At 40.5% G+C, this 19,263-nt stretch overlaps 1 protein-coding gene across 4 annotated transcripts in view; it reads right to left on the reverse strand.

Moving 5' to 3' along the window:
• ATP8A1 (ATPase phospholipid transporting 8A1) overlaps positions 1-19,263 on the reverse strand; it is a 269,168-nt gene that overhangs the window by 127,796 nt on the left and 122,109 nt on the right. For all 4 annotated transcript variants that reach the window (XM_033214110.1, XM_033214111.1, XM_033214109.1 and 1 more), the window contains one exon: positions 17,827-17,896. In XM_033214110.1, coding sequence (XP_033070001.1) covers positions 17,827-17,896 — 70 coding nt within the window. The remainder of the gene's footprint in view (positions 1-17,826; positions 17,897-19,263) is intronic.

Consider the following 19,263-nt stretch of genomic DNA (forward strand, 5'->3'; position numbering starts at 1 on the left):
TTGGAAAAGAGGAAGTCAAATTGTTCCTCTTTGCTGATGATCTTATATCTGCAAAAACCTGAAGACTCTACCAAAAAACTTAATTTTGATAAACGAATTCAGTAAAGTTGCAGGATACCAAATCAATGTACAAAAATCAGTAGCACTTCTCTATACCAATAACATCTAGACGAGAAAGAAAAAAGCCAATCCCATTTACAACAGTCATAAAACACCTGGGCCAGGTGCGGTGGCTCAGGCCTGTAATCCTGGCACTCTGGGAGGCTGAGGTGGGCATTCAAGACCTGCCTGAGCAACAAGGCAAAACCCCACCTCTACAAAAAATACAAAAAAGTTAGTCAGGTGTGGTCATGCATGCTTGTAGTCCCAGTTACTCGGGAGTATGAGGTGGGAGGATCATATGAACACAGGAAGTCAAGGCTGCAGTGAGCCATGATCATATCACTGCACTCCAGTCTGGGCAGCAGAGTGAGACCTTGTCTCAAAAAAATACACACACACACACACACAAACACACACACACACACACACAAATACATAGGAATAAATTTAACCAAGGAGGTGAAAGATCTCTACAAGAAAAACAAAACACTGGTATAAGAAATTGAAGGCCAGGTGTGATGACTCACGCCTATAATCCCAGCACATTGGGAGGCCGAGGCGGGCTGATCACCTGAGGTCGGAAGTTCAAGACCAGCCTGGCCAACATGGTGAGACACTGTCTCTACAAAAAATACAAAAAATTAGCTGGGCATGATGGCGGGTGACTGTAATCCTAGCTACTCAGGAGGCTGAGGCAGAAGAATCACTTGAACTCAGAAGGTGAAGGTGAAGGTTGTTGTGAGCCGAGATCATGCCACTGCACTCCAGACTGGGCGACAAACTCCATCTCAAAAGAAAAGAAAAGAAATTGAAGGTGACACACAAAAAAATGGAAAACATCCCATGCCCCACTGGACTGGAATAATATCACTAAAATGAGCATATTGCCCAAAGCAATCTATAGATTCAATGCAATCCCTATCAAAACACCAAGGCTGAAAACGGCGGATAGGAGGCAGGACTAACTTGCAACTCCCACTCAGATGGCTGAAGCAGCGTGGAGACTCATATTGTGAACTGTCAGGCCTCTGAGCCCAAGCTAAGCCATCATAACCCCTGTGACCTGCACGTATACACCCTGATGGCCTGAAGCAACTGAAGATTCACAAAAGAAGTGAAAATAGCCTTAACTGATGACATTCTACCATTGTGATTTATTCCTGCCCTACCCTAACTGAGACAATACATTCTGCCCCACCCTTAAGAAGGTACTTCCTAATATTTTCCCCCGCCCTTAAGAATGTACTTTGTACACCTATCCCAAACCTATAAGAACTAATGATAATCCCACCACCCGCTGCTGACTCCTTTTTTGGACTCAGCCCGCCTGCATCCAGGTGAAATAAATAGCCTTGTTGCTCACACAAAGCCTGTTTGGTGCACTCTCTTCACACATATGCGCGTGACATTTGGTGCCAAAGATCCGGGACAGGAGGACTCCTTTGGGAGACCAGTCCCCTGTCCTTGCCCTCACTCCATGAGGAGATCCTCCTATGACCTTGGGTCCACAGACCAACCAGCCCAAGGAACATCTCACCAATTTCAAATCACGTAAGCGGTCTTTTCGCTCTTCTCCAGTCTCTCTCGCTACCCTTCAATCTCCCTGTCCTTCCAATTCCAGTTCTTTTTCCTCTCTAGCAGAGACAAAGGAGACACATTTTATCCATGGACCCAAAACTCCGGTGCCGGTCACGGACTCGGGAAGACAGCCTTCCCTTGGTGTTTAATCACTGTGGGGACACCTGCCTGATTATTCACTCACATTACATTGGTGTCTGATCACTGCAGGGATGTCTGCCTTGGTCATTCACCCACATTCCCTTGGTGGCAAGTCAATTGCGGGGACGCCTGCTTTGGCTGCTCCCCACCTGCCTTCTCTGTGTCTCTACCTTTCTCTTTAAGCTTACCTCCTTCACTATGGGCAACCTTCCACCCTCCATTCCCCCTTCTTGTTCCTTAGGCTGTGTTCTCAATAACTTAAAACCTTATCAATTCACACCCGACCTAAAACTTAACTGCCTAATTTTCTTCTGCAATACCGCTTGGCCCCAATACAAACTTGACAGTAGTTCCAATGGGCCAGAGAATGGCACTTTTGATTTGTCTATCCTACAAGATCTAGATAATTTTTGTCAAAAAATGGGCAACTGGTCTGAGGTGCCTGATGTCCAGGCATTCTGCTACACAGTGGTCCCTCCCTAGTCTCTCCTCCCAATGCGACTCATCCCAAATCTTTCTTCTTTCTCTCCTGTCTGTTCCTTCAGTCTCCACCCCAAGCTCTGAGTCCTTTGAATCCTTCTTTTCTACGGACTCATCTGACCTCTCCCCTTCTCCCTAGGGTGCTCCTTGCCAGGCCGAGCCAGGTCCCAATTCTTCATCAGCCTCTGCTCCCCTACCCTATAATCTTTCTATCACCTCCCCTCCTCACACCCGGTCTGGCTTACAGTTTCATTCTGTGACTAGCCCTCCCCAACCTGCCCAACAATTTCCTCTTAAAGAGGTGACAGGAACTAAAGGCATAGTCAAGGTTGATGCTCCTTTTTTCTTTATCTCACCTCTCCCAAATCAGTTACCATTTAGGCTCTTTTTAATCAAATATAAAAACCCAGCCCAGTTCATGGCACATGTGGCAACAACCCTTAGATGCTTTACCACCCTAGACCCAGAGGGGCCAGAAGGCCACCTTATTCTTAATATGCATTTTATCACACAGTCAGCTCCTGACATTAGAAAAAAGCTTCAAAAATTGGAATCCAGTCCTCAAACCCCACAATAGGAATTAATCAACCTCACCTTCAACGTGTACAATAGAGAGGAGGTAGCCAGACAGCAACTCACTTCTGAGTTACAGCTACTTGCCTCTGCTGTAAGACAACCCACAACTATGACTCCAGCATACAAAAACTTCAGAACATCCAAGCCAGGGCTCCTTCAAAACATTCTCATGCACCTTGCTGCAAATGCCAAAAGCCTGGCCACTGGGTCTCAGAATGCCCGCAGCCTGGGATTCCTCCTAAGCCGTGCCCTGTCTGTGCGGGCCCCCACTGGAGGCTGGACTGTCTGACTCACATTGCTGCCACTCCTAAAGCCCCCGGAGCCCAAACCCAACGTTCCTTGGCTGACTCCTTCCCAGATCTCCTTGGCTTAGCAGTTGAAGACTGATGCTGCCTGATCGCTCTGGAAGCCTCCTGGACCATCACGGATGCTGAGCTTTGGGTAACTCTTAAAGTGGAGGGTAAGTCCATCCCCTGTTTAAGTGATACGAGAGCTACCCACTCCACATTACCTTCAAGGGCTTGTTTCTCTTGCCCCCATAACTGTTGTGGGTATTGATGACCAAGCTTCAAAACCCCTTAAAACTCCCCCACTCTGGTGCCAACTAGGACAACATTCTTTTATGCACTCTTTTTTTAGTTATCCCCACCTGCCCAGTTCCATTAGGCTGAGACATTTTAACCAAATTATCTGCTTCCCTGATTATTCCTGGACTACAGCCACATCTCATTGCCACCCTTCTTCCCAACCCAAAGCCTCCCTCGCATCTTCCTCTTGTATCCCCCCACCTTAACCCACAAGTATGGAACACCTTCACTTCCTCCCTAGCAATCGATCACATGCCCATTACTATCCCATTAAAACCTAATCACCCTTGTTCTGCTCAATGCCAGTATCCCATTCCACAACAGCTTTAAGGGGATTAAAGCCTGTTATCACTTGCCTGCTACAGCATAGGCTTCTAAAACCTATAAACTCTCCTTACAATTCTCCCATTTTACCTGTTCAAAAACCAGGCAAGTCTTACAGGTTAGTTCAGGATCTGTGCCTTATCAACCAAATTGTTTTGCCTATCCACCCTGTGGTGCCCAACCCATACACTCTTTTGTCCTCAATACCTTCCTCCACCACACACTATTCCATTCTTGATATTAAAGATGCTTTTTTCACTGTTCCCCTACACCCCTCATCCCAGCCTCTCTTTGCTTTTACCTGGACTGACCCTGACACCCATCAGTCCCAGCAGCTTACCTGAACTGTACTGCCGCAAGGCTTCAGAGACAGCCCTCATTACTTCAGCCAAGCTCTTTCTTAAGATTTACTTTATTTCCTCCCCTCCACTTCTCACCTTATTCAATATATTGATGACCTTCTACTTTGTAGCTCCTCCTCTGAATCTTCTCAACAAGACACCCTCCTGCTCCTTCAACATTTATTCTCCAAGGGATATTGGGTATCCCCTTCCAAAGCTCAAATTTCTTCTCCATCCATTACCTACTTCAGCATAATTTTTCATAAAAACACATGTGCTCTCCCTGCCAATCATGTCTGACTGAACTCTCAAACTCCAACCCCTTCTACAAAACAACAACTCCTTTCCTTTCATGGTTGGATACCTGGTTTTGCCATCCTATCAAAAGCGTTATATAAACTCACAAAAGGAAACCTAGGACCCCATAGATCGTAAATCCTTTCCCCACTCCACTTTCCGTTCCTTGAAGGCAGCTTTAGAGACTGCTCCCACACTAGCTCTCCCTGACTCATCCCAACCCTTTTCATTACACACAGCTGAAGTGCAGGGCTGTGCAGCTGGAATTGTTACACAAGGACCAGGACTGTGCCCTGTAGCCTTTTTGTCCAAACAACTTGACCTTACTGTTTTAGGCTGGCCATTATGTCTCCATGTGGCGGCCACCACTGCCCTAATACTTTTAGAAGCCCTCAAAATCACAAACTATGCTCAACTCACTCTCTACAGTTCTCATAACTTCCAAAATCTATTTTCTTCCTTACACCTGACATGTATACCTTCTGCTCCCCTGTTCCTTTAGCTGTACTCACTCTTGGTTGAGTTTCCCATAGTTACCATTGTTCCTGGCCCAGACTTCAATCTGGCCTCCCACATTATTCCGGACACCACACCTGACCCCCATGACTGTTCTGATCCACCCGACATTCATGCCATTTCCCCATATTTCCTTCTTTCATGTTCCTCACCCTGATCACACTTGGTTTATTGATGGCAGTTCCACCAGGCCTAATTTCCACTCAACAGCAAAGGCAGGCTATGCTACAGTATCTTCCACATCTATCACTGAGGCTGCTGGTCTGCTCCCCCCCACTATCTCTCAGCAAGCCAAACTCATTGCCTTAACTCTGGCCCTCACTCTTGTAAAGGGAATACACATCAATATTTACACTGCGTCTAAATATGCCTTCCATATCCTGCACCACCATGCTGTTATATGGGCAGAAAGAAATTTCCTCACTATGTAAGGGTCCTCCATCATTAACGCCTCTTTAATAAAAACTCTTCTTGAAGCCGCTTTACTTCCAAAGGACGCTGGAGTCATTCACTGCAAGGGCCATCAAAAGGCACCAGATCCCATTGCTGAGGGCACTTATGCTGATAAGGTAGCTAAAGAAGCAGCTAGCGTTCCAACTTCTGTCCCTCGTGGCCAGTTTTTCTCCCTCTCATTGGTCACTCCTATTTACTCTCCCACTGAAGTTTCCATCTATCAATCCCTCTCCACTCAAGGCATATGGTTCTTAGACCAAAAAAAGAAAAAAAAAAAAAATCTTCCAGCCTCACAGGCCCATTCTATTCTGTCATCATTTCATAACCTCTTCCATGTAGGTTACAAGCTGTTAGCCCACCTCTTAAAACCTCTCATTTCCTTTCCATTGTGAAACTCGATCCCCAATCCACCACTCTTGACTCCCTCTTGGAGTGGACAGATGATCTTTGCTAGGGTACACTCCAATACTTTCACCCTGATGAAGTTCTGTTCTTTACTTTTATATTCACTCTTATTCTCGTTCCCATTCTTAAGCCTCCTTATACCTCTCCCCAGCTATCTCCACCACACTATCTCACTCACACTCTCTCCAGCCGTTTCTAATCTTTCTTTAACAAACAATTGCTGGCTTTGTATTTCTCTTTCCTCCAAAATCGCTGAGGTCTCAATTTACTCACTGCTGAAAAGGAGGAATCTGTATATTTTTAAATGAAGAATGTTGTTTTTACCTAAATCAATATGGCCTGGTATATGACAACATAAAAAACTCAAGGATAGAGCCCAAAAACTCGCCAACCAAGCAAATAATTATGTTGAACCCCCTTGGACACTAATTGGATGTCCTGGGTACTCTAAATTCTTACTCCTTTAATACCTATTTTTCTCCTTCTCTTATTTGGACCTTGTGTCTCTCCTTCTTTCATTTGGACCTTCTGTCTTCTGTTTAGTTTCTCAATTCATACAAAACTGCATCCAGGTCATCACCAATAATTCCAAACGACAAATGCTCCTTCTAACAACCCCACAATATCACCCCTTACCTCAAAATCTTTCTTCAGTTTAATCTCTCCCATTGTAGGTTCCCATGCTGCTCCTAATCCCACTTGAAGCAGCCCTGAGAAACATCACCCATTATCTCTCCATACCACCCCCAAAAATTTTTGCCACCCCAACACTTCACCACTATTTTGTTTTGTTTTTCTTATTAATATAAGAAGACAGGAATGTCGGGCCTCTGAGCCCAAGCTAAGCCATCATATCCCCTGTGACCTGCACGTGTACATCCCAATGGCCTGAAGCAACTGAAGATCCACAAAAGAAGTGAAAATAGCCTTCACCGATGACATCCCACCATTGTGATTTGTTCCTGCCCCACCCTAACTGATACGATATATTCTCCCCCGCCCTTAAGAAGGTACTTTGTAATATTCTCCCCCACCCTTAAGAATGTACTTTGTATGCCTATCCCAAACCTATAACAACTAATGATAATCCCACCACCCTTTGCTGACTCCTTTTTTGGACTCAGCCCGCCCGCACCCAGGTGAAATAAACAGTCTGTTGCTCATATAAAGCCTGTTTGGTGGACTCTCTTCACACGGACGTGCGTGACATGAACTTTTGCTCCAAGAACTACCACATGAACATACCAGGAACGCTGAGAGAATCCACACTTTTTGAAGGAGGTAGACTGCCACTGCGGGTTTCATGGGACAGCTGAGGAACTGTGAGTCACAGTTTGCTTTCTCAGATAGGAAGCTTGTAGCTGGGGCAAGTTCTCAGCCTTGCTCACCGGCTGCTTGGAAATAAACTTGGTGCTGTTGGGGGTGCATGGTGGGAATGAGACCAGCCTTTTGGGCTGCAGGCTGCATGGGTGCTGGGTCAAGGCCTATGGCTGCCAGCTTTCCCCCACTTCCCTGGTGATGTGTGTGATGCAGCAGAGGCAGCCATATTCCCCCTGGGAACATTACTCCATTGGCCTAGGAACCGCACCCCCATCCCCCACAGCAGCCTCAGCAAGTCCCACCCAAGGAGAGTCTCAGCTCAGACATGCCTGACTCTGCCCCTACCTGATAGTTTTTGTTTACCCACCCTGGTAGCTGAAGACAAAGGACATCTCTCGGGAGCTCTATCGCTTCACCTACTGCCTGACCCTAGGGCAAGCTTGCATCCTCCCTATACTACTGCAGTTGATGAGTTCTTGAAAGTGCCACCTCCTGGCTAGAGGCCAACCAAAACAAAACCAGTTCATTTAACAAAAATACAACCAAGGACCCTCTCCGAGTCCACTTCACTCCCCTGCTACCTCCACCAAAGCAGGTGTTGGTGGTATCCACAGCTGAGAGACCTGAAAATGGATCATATCACAGGACTCTGTGCAGACACTTCCCAGGACCAGTCCAGACCCTGATATCTCTGCTGGGTGGCTAGATAAAGAAGAGAAATAACAATCACTGCAGTTTGGCTCTCAGTAAGCCCCATCCCTAGAGGAAGGGGGAGAACACCAAACCAAGGGAGTACTCCATGGGCTGAAAGAATCTAAACATTTGCCCTTGAGCCCCAGCTCTTCCCTCTGCCATAGTCTACCCAAATGAGAAGGAAACAGAAAAACATTTCTGGTAACATGACAAAACAAGGTTTTTTAATACCCCAAAAGATCACGCTAAGTCACCATAATGGATCCAATTCAAGACGAAATCCCTGAATTGCCAAAACAGAATTCAGAAGGTCAATTATTAAGTTAATCAATGAGGCACCAGAGAAAGGTGAAGTCTAACTTAAATAAATCCAAAATATGATATAGGATTTGAATGGAAAAATCTCCAGTGAAACAGATGGCATAAATAAAAAACAATAACAACTTCTGGAAATGAACGCCACACTTAGAGAAATGGAAAGTCTCAACAGCAGATTTGAACAAGTAGAAGAAAGAACTTCAGCGCTCAAAGACAAGGCTTTTAAATTACCCCAATCTGACAAAGATAAAGAAAAAAGAATTTAAAAAAAAATGAACAAAGCCTCCAAGAAGTTTGGGATTGTGTTAAACGACCAAACCTAAGAATAATTGGTGTTCCTAAGGAAGAGAAATCTAAAAGTTTGGAAAACATATTTGAATGAATAATCGAGGAAAACTTCCCTGGCCTTGCTAGCGATCTAGACATCCAAATACAAGAAGCTCAAAGAACACCTGAGAAATACATCACAAAAAGATCATCACCTCAGCACACAGTCATCAGATCTAAAGTCAAGATGAAGAAAAAAATCTTAAGAGCTATACGGCAAAAACATCAGGTAACCTATAAATGAAAACCTATCAGATTAACAGCAGATTTCTCAGCAGAAACCCTACAAGTTAGAAGGGACTGAGGTCCTACCTTTAGCCTCAAGCAAAACAATTATCAGCCAAGAATTTTGTATCCAGTGAAACTAAGCTTCATAAATGAAGGAAAGATACCTTTTTTTCCAGAAAACAAATGCTCAGAGAATTTGCCACTACCAAGCCAGCACTACAAGAACTGCTAAAAGCAGCTCTAAATCTTGAAACAAATCCTTGGAATACACCAAAATAGAACTTAAAGCATAAATCTCAGAGGACCTGTAAAATAATAACATGATGGAAAAAAAAAAGTACTCAGGCAACAAAGAGTGTGATGAATAGAATAGAATCTCACATGTCAATACTAACATTGAATGTAAATGGCCTAAATGCTCCACTTAAGAGATACAAAATGGCAGAATGGATAAGAATTCACCAACCAAGGCCAGGCACGGTGACTCAAGCCTGTAATCCCAGCACTTTGGGAGGTCGAGACGGGCAGATCACGAGGTCAGGAGATCGAGACCATCCTGGCTAACACGGTGAAACCCCGTCTCTACTAAAAAAATACAAAAAATTAGCCGGGTGTGATGGCGGGTGCCTGCAGTCCCAGCTACTCGGGAGGCTGAGCCAGGAGAATGGCGTGAACTTGGGAGGCGGAGCTTGCAGTGAGCCGAGATCGCGCCACTGCACTCCAGCCTGGGCGACAGAGCAAGACTCCTTCTCAAAAAAAAAAAAAAGAAGAATTCACCAACCAAGTATCTGCTGTCTTCGAGAGACTTATCTGACATATTAGGCTCATAAAACTTAAGGTAAAGGGGTGGAAAAAGATATTCTATGCAAATGGACACCAAAAGCAAGCAGGAGTAGCTATTCTTATACTAGAAAAAACAAACATAAAGCAACAGCAGTAAAAGACAAAGAGGGACATTATATAATAAAAGGACTAGTTCAACAGGAAATATTACAATCCTAAATATATATGCACTTAACACTGGAGCTCCCACATTTATAAAACAATTAGTACTAGACTTATGAAAGGAGATAGACAGCAGCACAATAATAGTGGGGGACTTCAAATACCCCAATGACAGCACTAGACAGGTCAAGACAGAAAGTCAACAAAGAAACAATGTAAATTATACTCTAGAACAAATGGACTTAACAGATATTTACAGAATATTGTACCCAACTGAATATACATTCTATTCATCAGCACATGGAACATTCTCCAAGACAGACCATATGATAGGCTGCAAAACAAGTCTCAACAAATTTAAGAAATTCGAAATTATAGCAAGTACTATCTTAGACCACAGTGGAATCAAATTGGAAATCAACTCCAAAAGGAAACTTCAAAACTATGCAAATACACGAAAATTAAATAACCTGCTCCTGAATGATCATTGGGTCAACAATGAAATCAAGATGGAAATTAAAAAATTATTTGAACTGAGTAACAGTGACACAAACTATCAAAACCTCTGGGATACAGCACAAGCGGTACTAAGGGGAAGGTTCATAGTACTAAATGTCTACATCAAAAAGTCAGAAAGAGCACAAATAGACAATCTAAGGTCACACGTCAAGGAACCAGGGGAACAAGAACAAACCAACCCCAAACCCAGCAGAATAAATTACCAAGATCAGAGCAGAACTAAATGAAATAGAAACAACAACAAAAAAATACAAAGTATAAATTAAACAAAAAGTTGATTCTTTGAAAAGAAATAAAATTGATAGACCATTAGCGAGATTAACCAAGAAAATAAGAGAGAAGCTCCAAATAAGCTCAATTAGAAACAAAACAGGAGATATAATATAACCAACACGACCAAAGTACAAAAGATCATTCAAGGCTACTGTGAACACTTACATGTGCATAAACTAAAAACCCAGAGGAGATGGGTGAATTCCTGGAAATATACAACTCTCCTAGATTAAACCAGGAAGATATAGAATCTCTGAACAGATCAGCAGCAAGATTGAAATGGTAATTAAAAAGTTACCAACAAAAAAGATCCAGGACCAGACGAATTCCCAGCTGAATTCTATCAGACATTCAAAGAAGAATTGGTACCAATCCTATTGACACTATTCCAAAGATAGAGAAAGAGGGAATCCTTTCAAAGTCATTCTACGAAGCCAGTATCACCCTAATACCAAAACCAGGAAAGGATGTAACAAAAAGAAACTACAGACCAATATCCCTGATGAACATACATACAAAAATCCTCAACAAAACTTGCTAACTGAATCCAGCAGCATATCAAAAAGATAATCCACCAGCATCAAGTGGGTTTCATACCAGGGATGCAGAGATGGTTTAACATCTGCAAGTCAATAAATGTGATACACCACATAAACAGAATTTAAAAAAGAAAAACAAACCACATGATCATCTCAACAGATGCAGAAAAGGCATTTGACAAAACCCAGCATCGCTTTATGATTAAAACCCTCAACAATATCGACATAGAAGAGACATACCTTAAGGTAATAAAAGCCATCTATGACAAACCCACACTCAACATTATGCTGAACGGCAAAAAGTTGAAAATATTCCCCCGAGAACTGGAAGAAGACAAAGATGCCCACTTTCACCACTTTTATTCAACGTAATACAGAAGTTCTAACCAGAGCAATCAGATAAGAGAAAGAAATAAAGGGAATCCAAATTGGTAAAGAGGAAGTCAAATTGTCACTGTTTGCAGATGACATGATCATATACCTAAAAACTCCTCCAAAAAGCTCCTAGAACTGGTAAATGAATTCAGCAAAGTTTCAGGACACAAAAGTAACGCACACAAATCAGTAGCTCTGCTATACACCAAGAGTGACCAAGCTGACAATCAAATCAAGAACCCAACACCTGTTACAAGAGCTGCAAAAAAATTAAAATACTTAGGAATATACCTGACCAAGGAGGTGAAAGACCTCTACAAGGAAAACTACAAAACACTGCTGAAAGAAATCACAGACAACACAAACAAATGGAAACACATCCCATGCTCATGGATGGGTACAATCAATGTTGTAAAAAGGACCTACTGCTAAAAGCAATCTACTAATTCAATGCAATTCCCATAAAAATATCACCACCATTCTTCACAATTAGAAAAAATAATCCTAAATTTTGTATGGAACCCAAAAAAGCCTGCAAAGCCAAAGCAAGACTAAGCAAAAACAACAAATCTGGAAGCATCACATAACCTGACCTCAAACTATAATATTATATAAGGCCATGGTCCTCAAAACGGCATGGAAGTGGTATAAAAATAGGCATATAGACCAATGGAAGAGAATGAAGAGCCCAGTAATAAAGTCAAATACTTATGGCCAACTGATCTTCAGCAAAGCAAACAAAAATAGAAAGTGGGGAAAGGACACTGTTCAACAAGTGGTGCTGCGATAGTTGGCAAGTCACACGTAGAAGAATAAAACTGGATCCTCATCTGTCATCTTATACAAAAATCAATTCAAGATGGATCAAGACTTAAATCTAAGACCTGAAACCATAAAATCTCTAGAAGATAATATTGGAAAAACCATTCTGGACACTGGCTTAGGCAAACACTTCATGACCAAGAACCCAAAAGCAAATGCAACAAAGACAAAGATAAATAGATGGGACTTCATTAAACTAAAAAGCTTCTGCACAGCAAAACATAATCAGGACAGTAAACAGAGAACCCACACAGAGTGGGAGAAAATCTTCAAAGTATGCATCTGATGAAGGACTAATATCCAGAATCTACAACGAACTCAAACAAATCAGCAAGAGGAAAATAAACAACCCCTTGAAAAAGTGGGCTAAGGACATGAACAGACAGTCCTCAAAAGAGGATATACAAGTGGCCAACAAACATGAAAAAATGCTCAACACCACTAATTACCAGGGAAATGCAAATCAAAACCACAATGTGATACCACCTTACTCCTGCAAGAATGGCCATAATCAAAAACTCAAAAAATAATAGACATTGGTAAGGATGTGGTGAAAAGAGAACACTTTTACACTGCTCGTGGGAATGTAAACTAGTACAACCACTATGGAAAACAGTGTGAAGATTACTTAAAAGAAGTAAAAGTAGATCTATCATTTGATCCAGCAATCCCACTCCTGGGTATCTACCCAGAGGAAAATAATTCATTATACGAAAAAGATACTTGCACACACTTTTATAGCAGCACAATTTGCAACTGCAAAAATATGGAGCCAGCCCAGATACCCATAAATCAACAAGTAGATAAAGAAAATGTGGTGTATATATATACCACAGAATACTACTCAGCCATAGAAAGAGTGAAATAATGGCACTTGGAGCAACCTGGATGGAACTGGAGATGATTATTCTAAGTGAAGTAACTCAGAAATGGGAAACCAAATATCATGTGTTCTCATATGTGACTGCTAAGCTATGAGGATGCAAAGACATGAGAATGATACAGTGTACTTTGGGACCTGGGGGAGACGAAGGATGGGAGGGGAGTGAGGGATAAAACACCACATATTGGGTATCATGTACACTGCTTGGGTAATGGCTGCATGGAAATCTCTGAAATCACCACTGAAGAATGTATTCATGTACTAAAAAGTAAAATAAAATATCCCACACCCCCAAAAACAAAATACCAATGTCATTCTTTACAGTTAGAAAAAAATAATCCTAAAATTCATATGGAACCAAAAGAGCCCAAAAAGCTAAAATAATCCTGAGCAAAAAGGACAAAGCTGGGGGCATCACATTACCTACATTCAAAATTTATTACAAGGCTATAGTAACCAAAACAACATGGTATTGACATAAAAATAGACACATAAACCAACGGAACAGAATAGGAAACCCAGAAATAAAGTCACATATTTATAACCAACTGATCTTTGATAAAGCTGACAAGAACCTACACTGGAGAAAGGTCATGCTTCTTCTTTAATAAATGGTGCTGGGAAATCTAAAAACCCATCCTAAATAAGAATGAAACTGAACCCTTATCTCTTGCCATATACAAAAAATCAAAAAATCAAAATGGATTAAAAACAAACATAAGACTCAAACTTATAAAAATACTAGAAGAAAACCTAGGGAAAACTATCCTGGGCATTGGTTTAGGCAAAAAATGTATGACCAAGATCTTGAAAACACAGGCAACAAAAACAAAAATTCACAAATGGGACTATATTAAACTAAAAAGCACAGCAAAAGAAACAACAGAGTGAAGAGAATCTGTTGAACAGAAGAAAGTATATCTGCAAACTATTCACCCTAAAAAGGACTAATAGCCAGAACATACAAGAAACTGAAACGACAGGAAATAAGTAATTCCCTTAGAAAGTGGGCAAAGGACATGAGTAAGCAGTTCTCAAAAGAAGACATACAAATGGTCAACAAGTATATGAAAATATGCTCAACATCAGTAGTAATCAGAGGCAAATCAAAACCACAATGAGATGTATCTTACCCCAGTCAGAATGGCTATTGTCAAAATGACAACAAATAACTGATATAGGTGAGGATGTGGAGAGAAAGGACCTCTTACACACTGTTGGTGGGAATGTAAACTAGTACAGCCACTATGGAAAACAGCATAAGGAGTTCTCAAAAAAACTAGAATTACCATTCAATCCAGCAATCCCACTACTGGGTATGTACCCAAAGGAAAAAAAAAATCAATGATCAAAGGGATATCTGCACTCACATGTTTATTGCAGCACTATTCACGTTGGCAAAGATACGGAATTAACTTGTGTCCATCAACAGACCAATAGTTAAAAAAAAAAGTGTATATACACACAATGGTATACTATTCAGCCATGAAGAATAATGACATCATGTCATTTGCAGCATCATAGATGAAACTGGAGGTCATTATCAAGTGAAATATGCCAGGCACAAAATGACAAACACTGCACATTCTCACTTACATGTGATAACTAAAATAATATGATCACATAGAGGTAGAGAGTACAAACACCAACAGGGAAGGGTGAGACACAGGGAGGAGGAAGGAAGGAGGGAGGATAAAGAGGACGGGGTTATAGAGTACAAACATACTGTGTGATAGAAGGAATCAATTCAATGTTTGATAGCAGAGTAGGGTGACTATACTCCACAAAAAATGTATTGTACTAAGCTGACGGACACTCTAAGTATCCTGGCTTGATCACTCTGCATTATATACATGTAACAATTTCTCATGTACCCCATAAATTTGTACGAGTAATAAAAACAAGACTGAGACAGGAGGATCACTTGAGCCCAGGAATCTGAGGTTATAGGTTATAATGCGCTATGATCACGTCACTGCCCTCCAGCCTGGGTGGACAGAGTGAGACCCTGTCTCTAAAATCTAATAAATCAATGAATAAAGAAAATTAAGAAATAAAAAAGTAACTACAAGAAAATGAAGAACCAATTTAACAATGGGCAAAAGATCTGAAGACACCCCATCACAGAAGACATATAGATGTTAAATAAGCATATGAAAAAATGTTCAACATCATATATCAGGGAACTGGAAATTAAGCCAACAATAAAATACACATCTATTAGAATAGCCCAAATCCAGAACACTGACAACATCAAATCTGGGTGAAGATGTGGAGCAACAAAAGCTCTCATTAACTGCTAATGGGAATGCAAAATGGTATAGCCACTTGGAAGACAGTTTGTCCGTTTCTTACAAAATGAAACATACTCTTACTGTAAGATCTTGCAATTATTCTCCTTGGTATTTACCCAAATGAGATGAAAACCTATGTTTACACAAAAGCATGCACATGCATGTTTACAGTAGTAGCTTTATTCATATAATTGCCAAAATTGGAAAGAGACCAAGACGTCCTTCAACAGGTGAATGGATAAACTGTGGCACATCCAGACAATGGATTATTCACTGCTGAAAAGAAAGGAGCTCTCAAGCTGTGAAAAGACATGAAGGAACCTTAAATGAATATTACTAAGTGAAAGAGGCCATTCCAGAAAGGCTATATACCATATCATTCTAACTATATGACATTCTGGAAAAGGCAGTAAAAGGAACAGTGGGGACAGTAAAAGGAACAGTGGTTGCCAGGGCCTTGGGGGAAGAGATAAATGTCTAGGTGGGGCACAGGGGATTTGTAGGGCAATGAAAATACTGTATATGATACCATAATGGTAGATACATGTCACTACACATTTATCCAAACCTATAGAATTTAAAATACCAACAGTGAACCCTCATGTACAGTCTAGAGTTTGGGTGATAATGATGTGTCAGTGTAGATCATGGATTGTTACAAATGTACTACTCTGGTAGGGGATGTTGATAATGGGGAGGCTACGTATGTGTGTGATGGCAGGGCACAAACGTGAACTCTATCTTCTGCTGAATTTTGCTGGGAACTTAAAACTGCTATAAAAATAAAGTCTATATAAAATACATTAAAAATTTTTTTCAGAACAGCAAAAATATATGCAAGCTAATTCTATGATTATTAAAAACGGAAGTCCAATATTTTTATTTTTTATTCAAAGCTTTAACTCCTCAAACAAGTTTCTAGGTAGAAGATGATTCTGAACTATACAAGAAAGGATGTGATTTGGGTTTTGTAAACTGGACATTTATCAACCATTTAAAGTGGAAGGTCTTAAAGGTCTCTTTTTTAAAAAAATATTTATTTTGTTATTATACTTTAAGTTCTAGGGTACATGTGCACAACATGCAGGTCTGTTACATAGGTACACATGTGCCATGTTGGTTTGCTGCTCCCATCAACTTATCATTTACATTAGATATTTCTCCTAATGCTATCCCTCCCCCAGCCTCCTACCCCACAACAGGTCCCAGTGTGTGATGTTCCTCTTCCTGCATCCATGTGTCCTCATTGTTCAACTCCCACTTATGAGTGAGAACATGTGGTGTTTGGTTTTCTGTCCTTGTGATATTTTGCTGAGAATGATGGTTTCCAGCTTCATCCATGTCCCTGCAAAGGACACGAACTCATCCTTTTTTATAGCTGCATCGTATTCCATGGTGTGTATGTGTTAAAGGCTCTCTTTATTCCCTTATCACGAATATTACTCTTGGAATGTGGAACACCTTTACAGTACACTTTAAAATTGTATCCTAATCTTCTTTTTATTTAATATTTCTCTAACTAGTCTAAGCTCCTGACAAACGTTAGGTCTTATCTTCCTATCTCCAAACTCCAATTCAAACTGTGACGGTAGAATGCATACAATGAATAAATGTTAGGTGTTTGAATCGATGAGAACACAAAATCAAAGGAATTCTAAAACTAAATTCATGGGACATGATGAAATAATTCTACCAAAATGTTTTAAAATCAAGGTATTCAAAAACTGCTCATTGTCTTTAAACCAAGGCATTTAACATTCTCAAAATGAATTTAAATAATAGGCTTGAGCTTAAGTTCAGTTTCCAAGTTTCTATGCGATAAAGCAAGGTTGTTGATTCTATTTAAAATAGGAATGTTTCAAGTTGGGAAGTTTATAAACTAGGTAACTGGAAAGAACAGTTGAGAAGGAAAACACTGACTCATCTCAATTAAAAAAAGGGCCCTGGTCAGATTTCTCATTTTACCATGAGTATAAATAAATTTAACTTGAAAAATTCAGTTAGAATAACATATTACTATTTCTGTCAACATAAGCTGCCAGTATACCAAAGTCAAGTCAGAAATTGTTATAATCAAAACAATGCAAGACAAACTAATCACATAATTATCGTAACTGTGATCTAATTTTCTCCCATTTCTATGTTCTTTAAAAAATTAGATTCAAACTAGAATCACATTCTAATACAATTTTTAAATATTTTCTGTATTTAACTGTCTTCAGTTTATATAGTATAAACTTCAAATATTATGTATCAAAAATTGAATTATAAAAATAACCTAGGCCAAACTTTTTCAAAGCACCAAATTTACCCAGAAGGAATTCCACATTTCACCAGAAGAGGCTGAACACTATTACTATAAAACACCAACAAAAGTGTATGTCAGCAACTTTATGTTAAACATCTGTGTTACATTGCCATAGAATGCCTAACACGTACATTATAAACCATCATAAATCAAAACCGTAAAAAATAAAAATAAAAACTTACAGCTCCTTTGCAGTAGAGTCGTAACTTCCCAGATGGAGTGCGAACAATCACTGACATTCTTTTTCTAGCACTGAAAGAAAGAGGTTTTGCATAATGTGTCATCGTACCAAGGTAATGCATCTCTATGTTTGTCATGCCTCACATATTTAATATTCACAGTAACAAAAATAAATCTGACAAAATCATGAGGTCTAACCTTCCACATATACAAACTATCCCCTGGGTGAACAGTTGGGCACCTGTAAAAGGTGCTTTACGCTTTTTAAGGCATTTTTTATGCTTTTTGAGACATTATGCTTTTTAAGGCACCAGGGTACCATCTACTGTTCTAGTGGAATAGTTGACAAAACAGTTCCTAAGAAACCTGCAAGAGCTCATACCCACCAGAGTAAAGTCCTAGTTCAAGGTTTTCGGATGTGAAAAATATTTAAGTTGGTTTCTTAAAGGATAAATTATGTTACAGTTTTTATTAAAAATAGAAATATCAATACAAATCAATTTTTATTAAAAATAGAAACGATAATCAGTGACACCCCATCACACATGAAGGCAAATACTAGTACTTTAAAAAACAACTTAAGCATTCACAACTATTGTTCTTCAATGATGACTAGCAAACCACTGGCGTCATGTTAAAAACCTGATTTATGCAGCAAAATTAAGCTAACGAGCACAAACATTTTAATACTGTGTTGGTGACATTGTTTAAAAAGAACTGTCTGTCAAATGTACATCTTTCAATGCATTAGTAAAAAGAGAGAGCAAATAACAGTGAATGGAAGAAACTGGGACAGCATTACAAAGGATAGGACTCATTTGGACCATGAGTGTATAAGCATCCTCCCTCAGAACTGAGGGCAGAAAAGGACTACTCAAATGTATCTATTTGTTTTACCTGCTAAAAAACTGAGATGAATTCAATATACAGCAGCAGTCAGTTATGGTATCATAGTGTACAGTCAGGAGTTTCTTTCAGAGGTATTCAGAAATATTTAAGTTCCCAGCTGGGTGGGCACGGTGGCTCACGCCTGTAATTCCAGCACTTTGGGAGGCTAAGGCAGGCGGATCACGAGGTCAGGAGTTAGAGTCCAGCCTGACCAACATGGTGACACCCTGTCTCTATGAAAAATACAAAAATTAGCCAGGCATGGTGTCGTGTGCCTGTAATCCCAGCTACTCAGGAGGCTGAGGCAGGAGAATCGCTTGAACCTGGGAGGTGGAGGTTGCAGTGAGCCGAGATCGTGCCACTGCACTCCAGCCTGGGTGACACAGTGAGACTGTCTCAAAAAAAAAAAAAAAAGAAAAAAGAAATATTTAAGTTCCCTCTTTCTTCATCCATAATGCTCCTGGTATTACTACCCCAATCTCTATCCCTGTACATCAGGAATACATTTAATTGGGCCTCCTTTGTAATGACACTTATACATTCTACATTAG

The sequence above is a fragment of the Trachypithecus francoisi genome, unplaced genomic scaffold (assembly GCF_009764315.1).
Source record: "Trachypithecus francoisi isolate TF-2019V2 unplaced genomic scaffold, Tfra_2.0 Lachesis_group1, whole genome shotgun sequence".
Lineage (NCBI taxonomy): Eukaryota > Metazoa > Chordata > Mammalia > Primates > Cercopithecidae > Trachypithecus > Trachypithecus francoisi.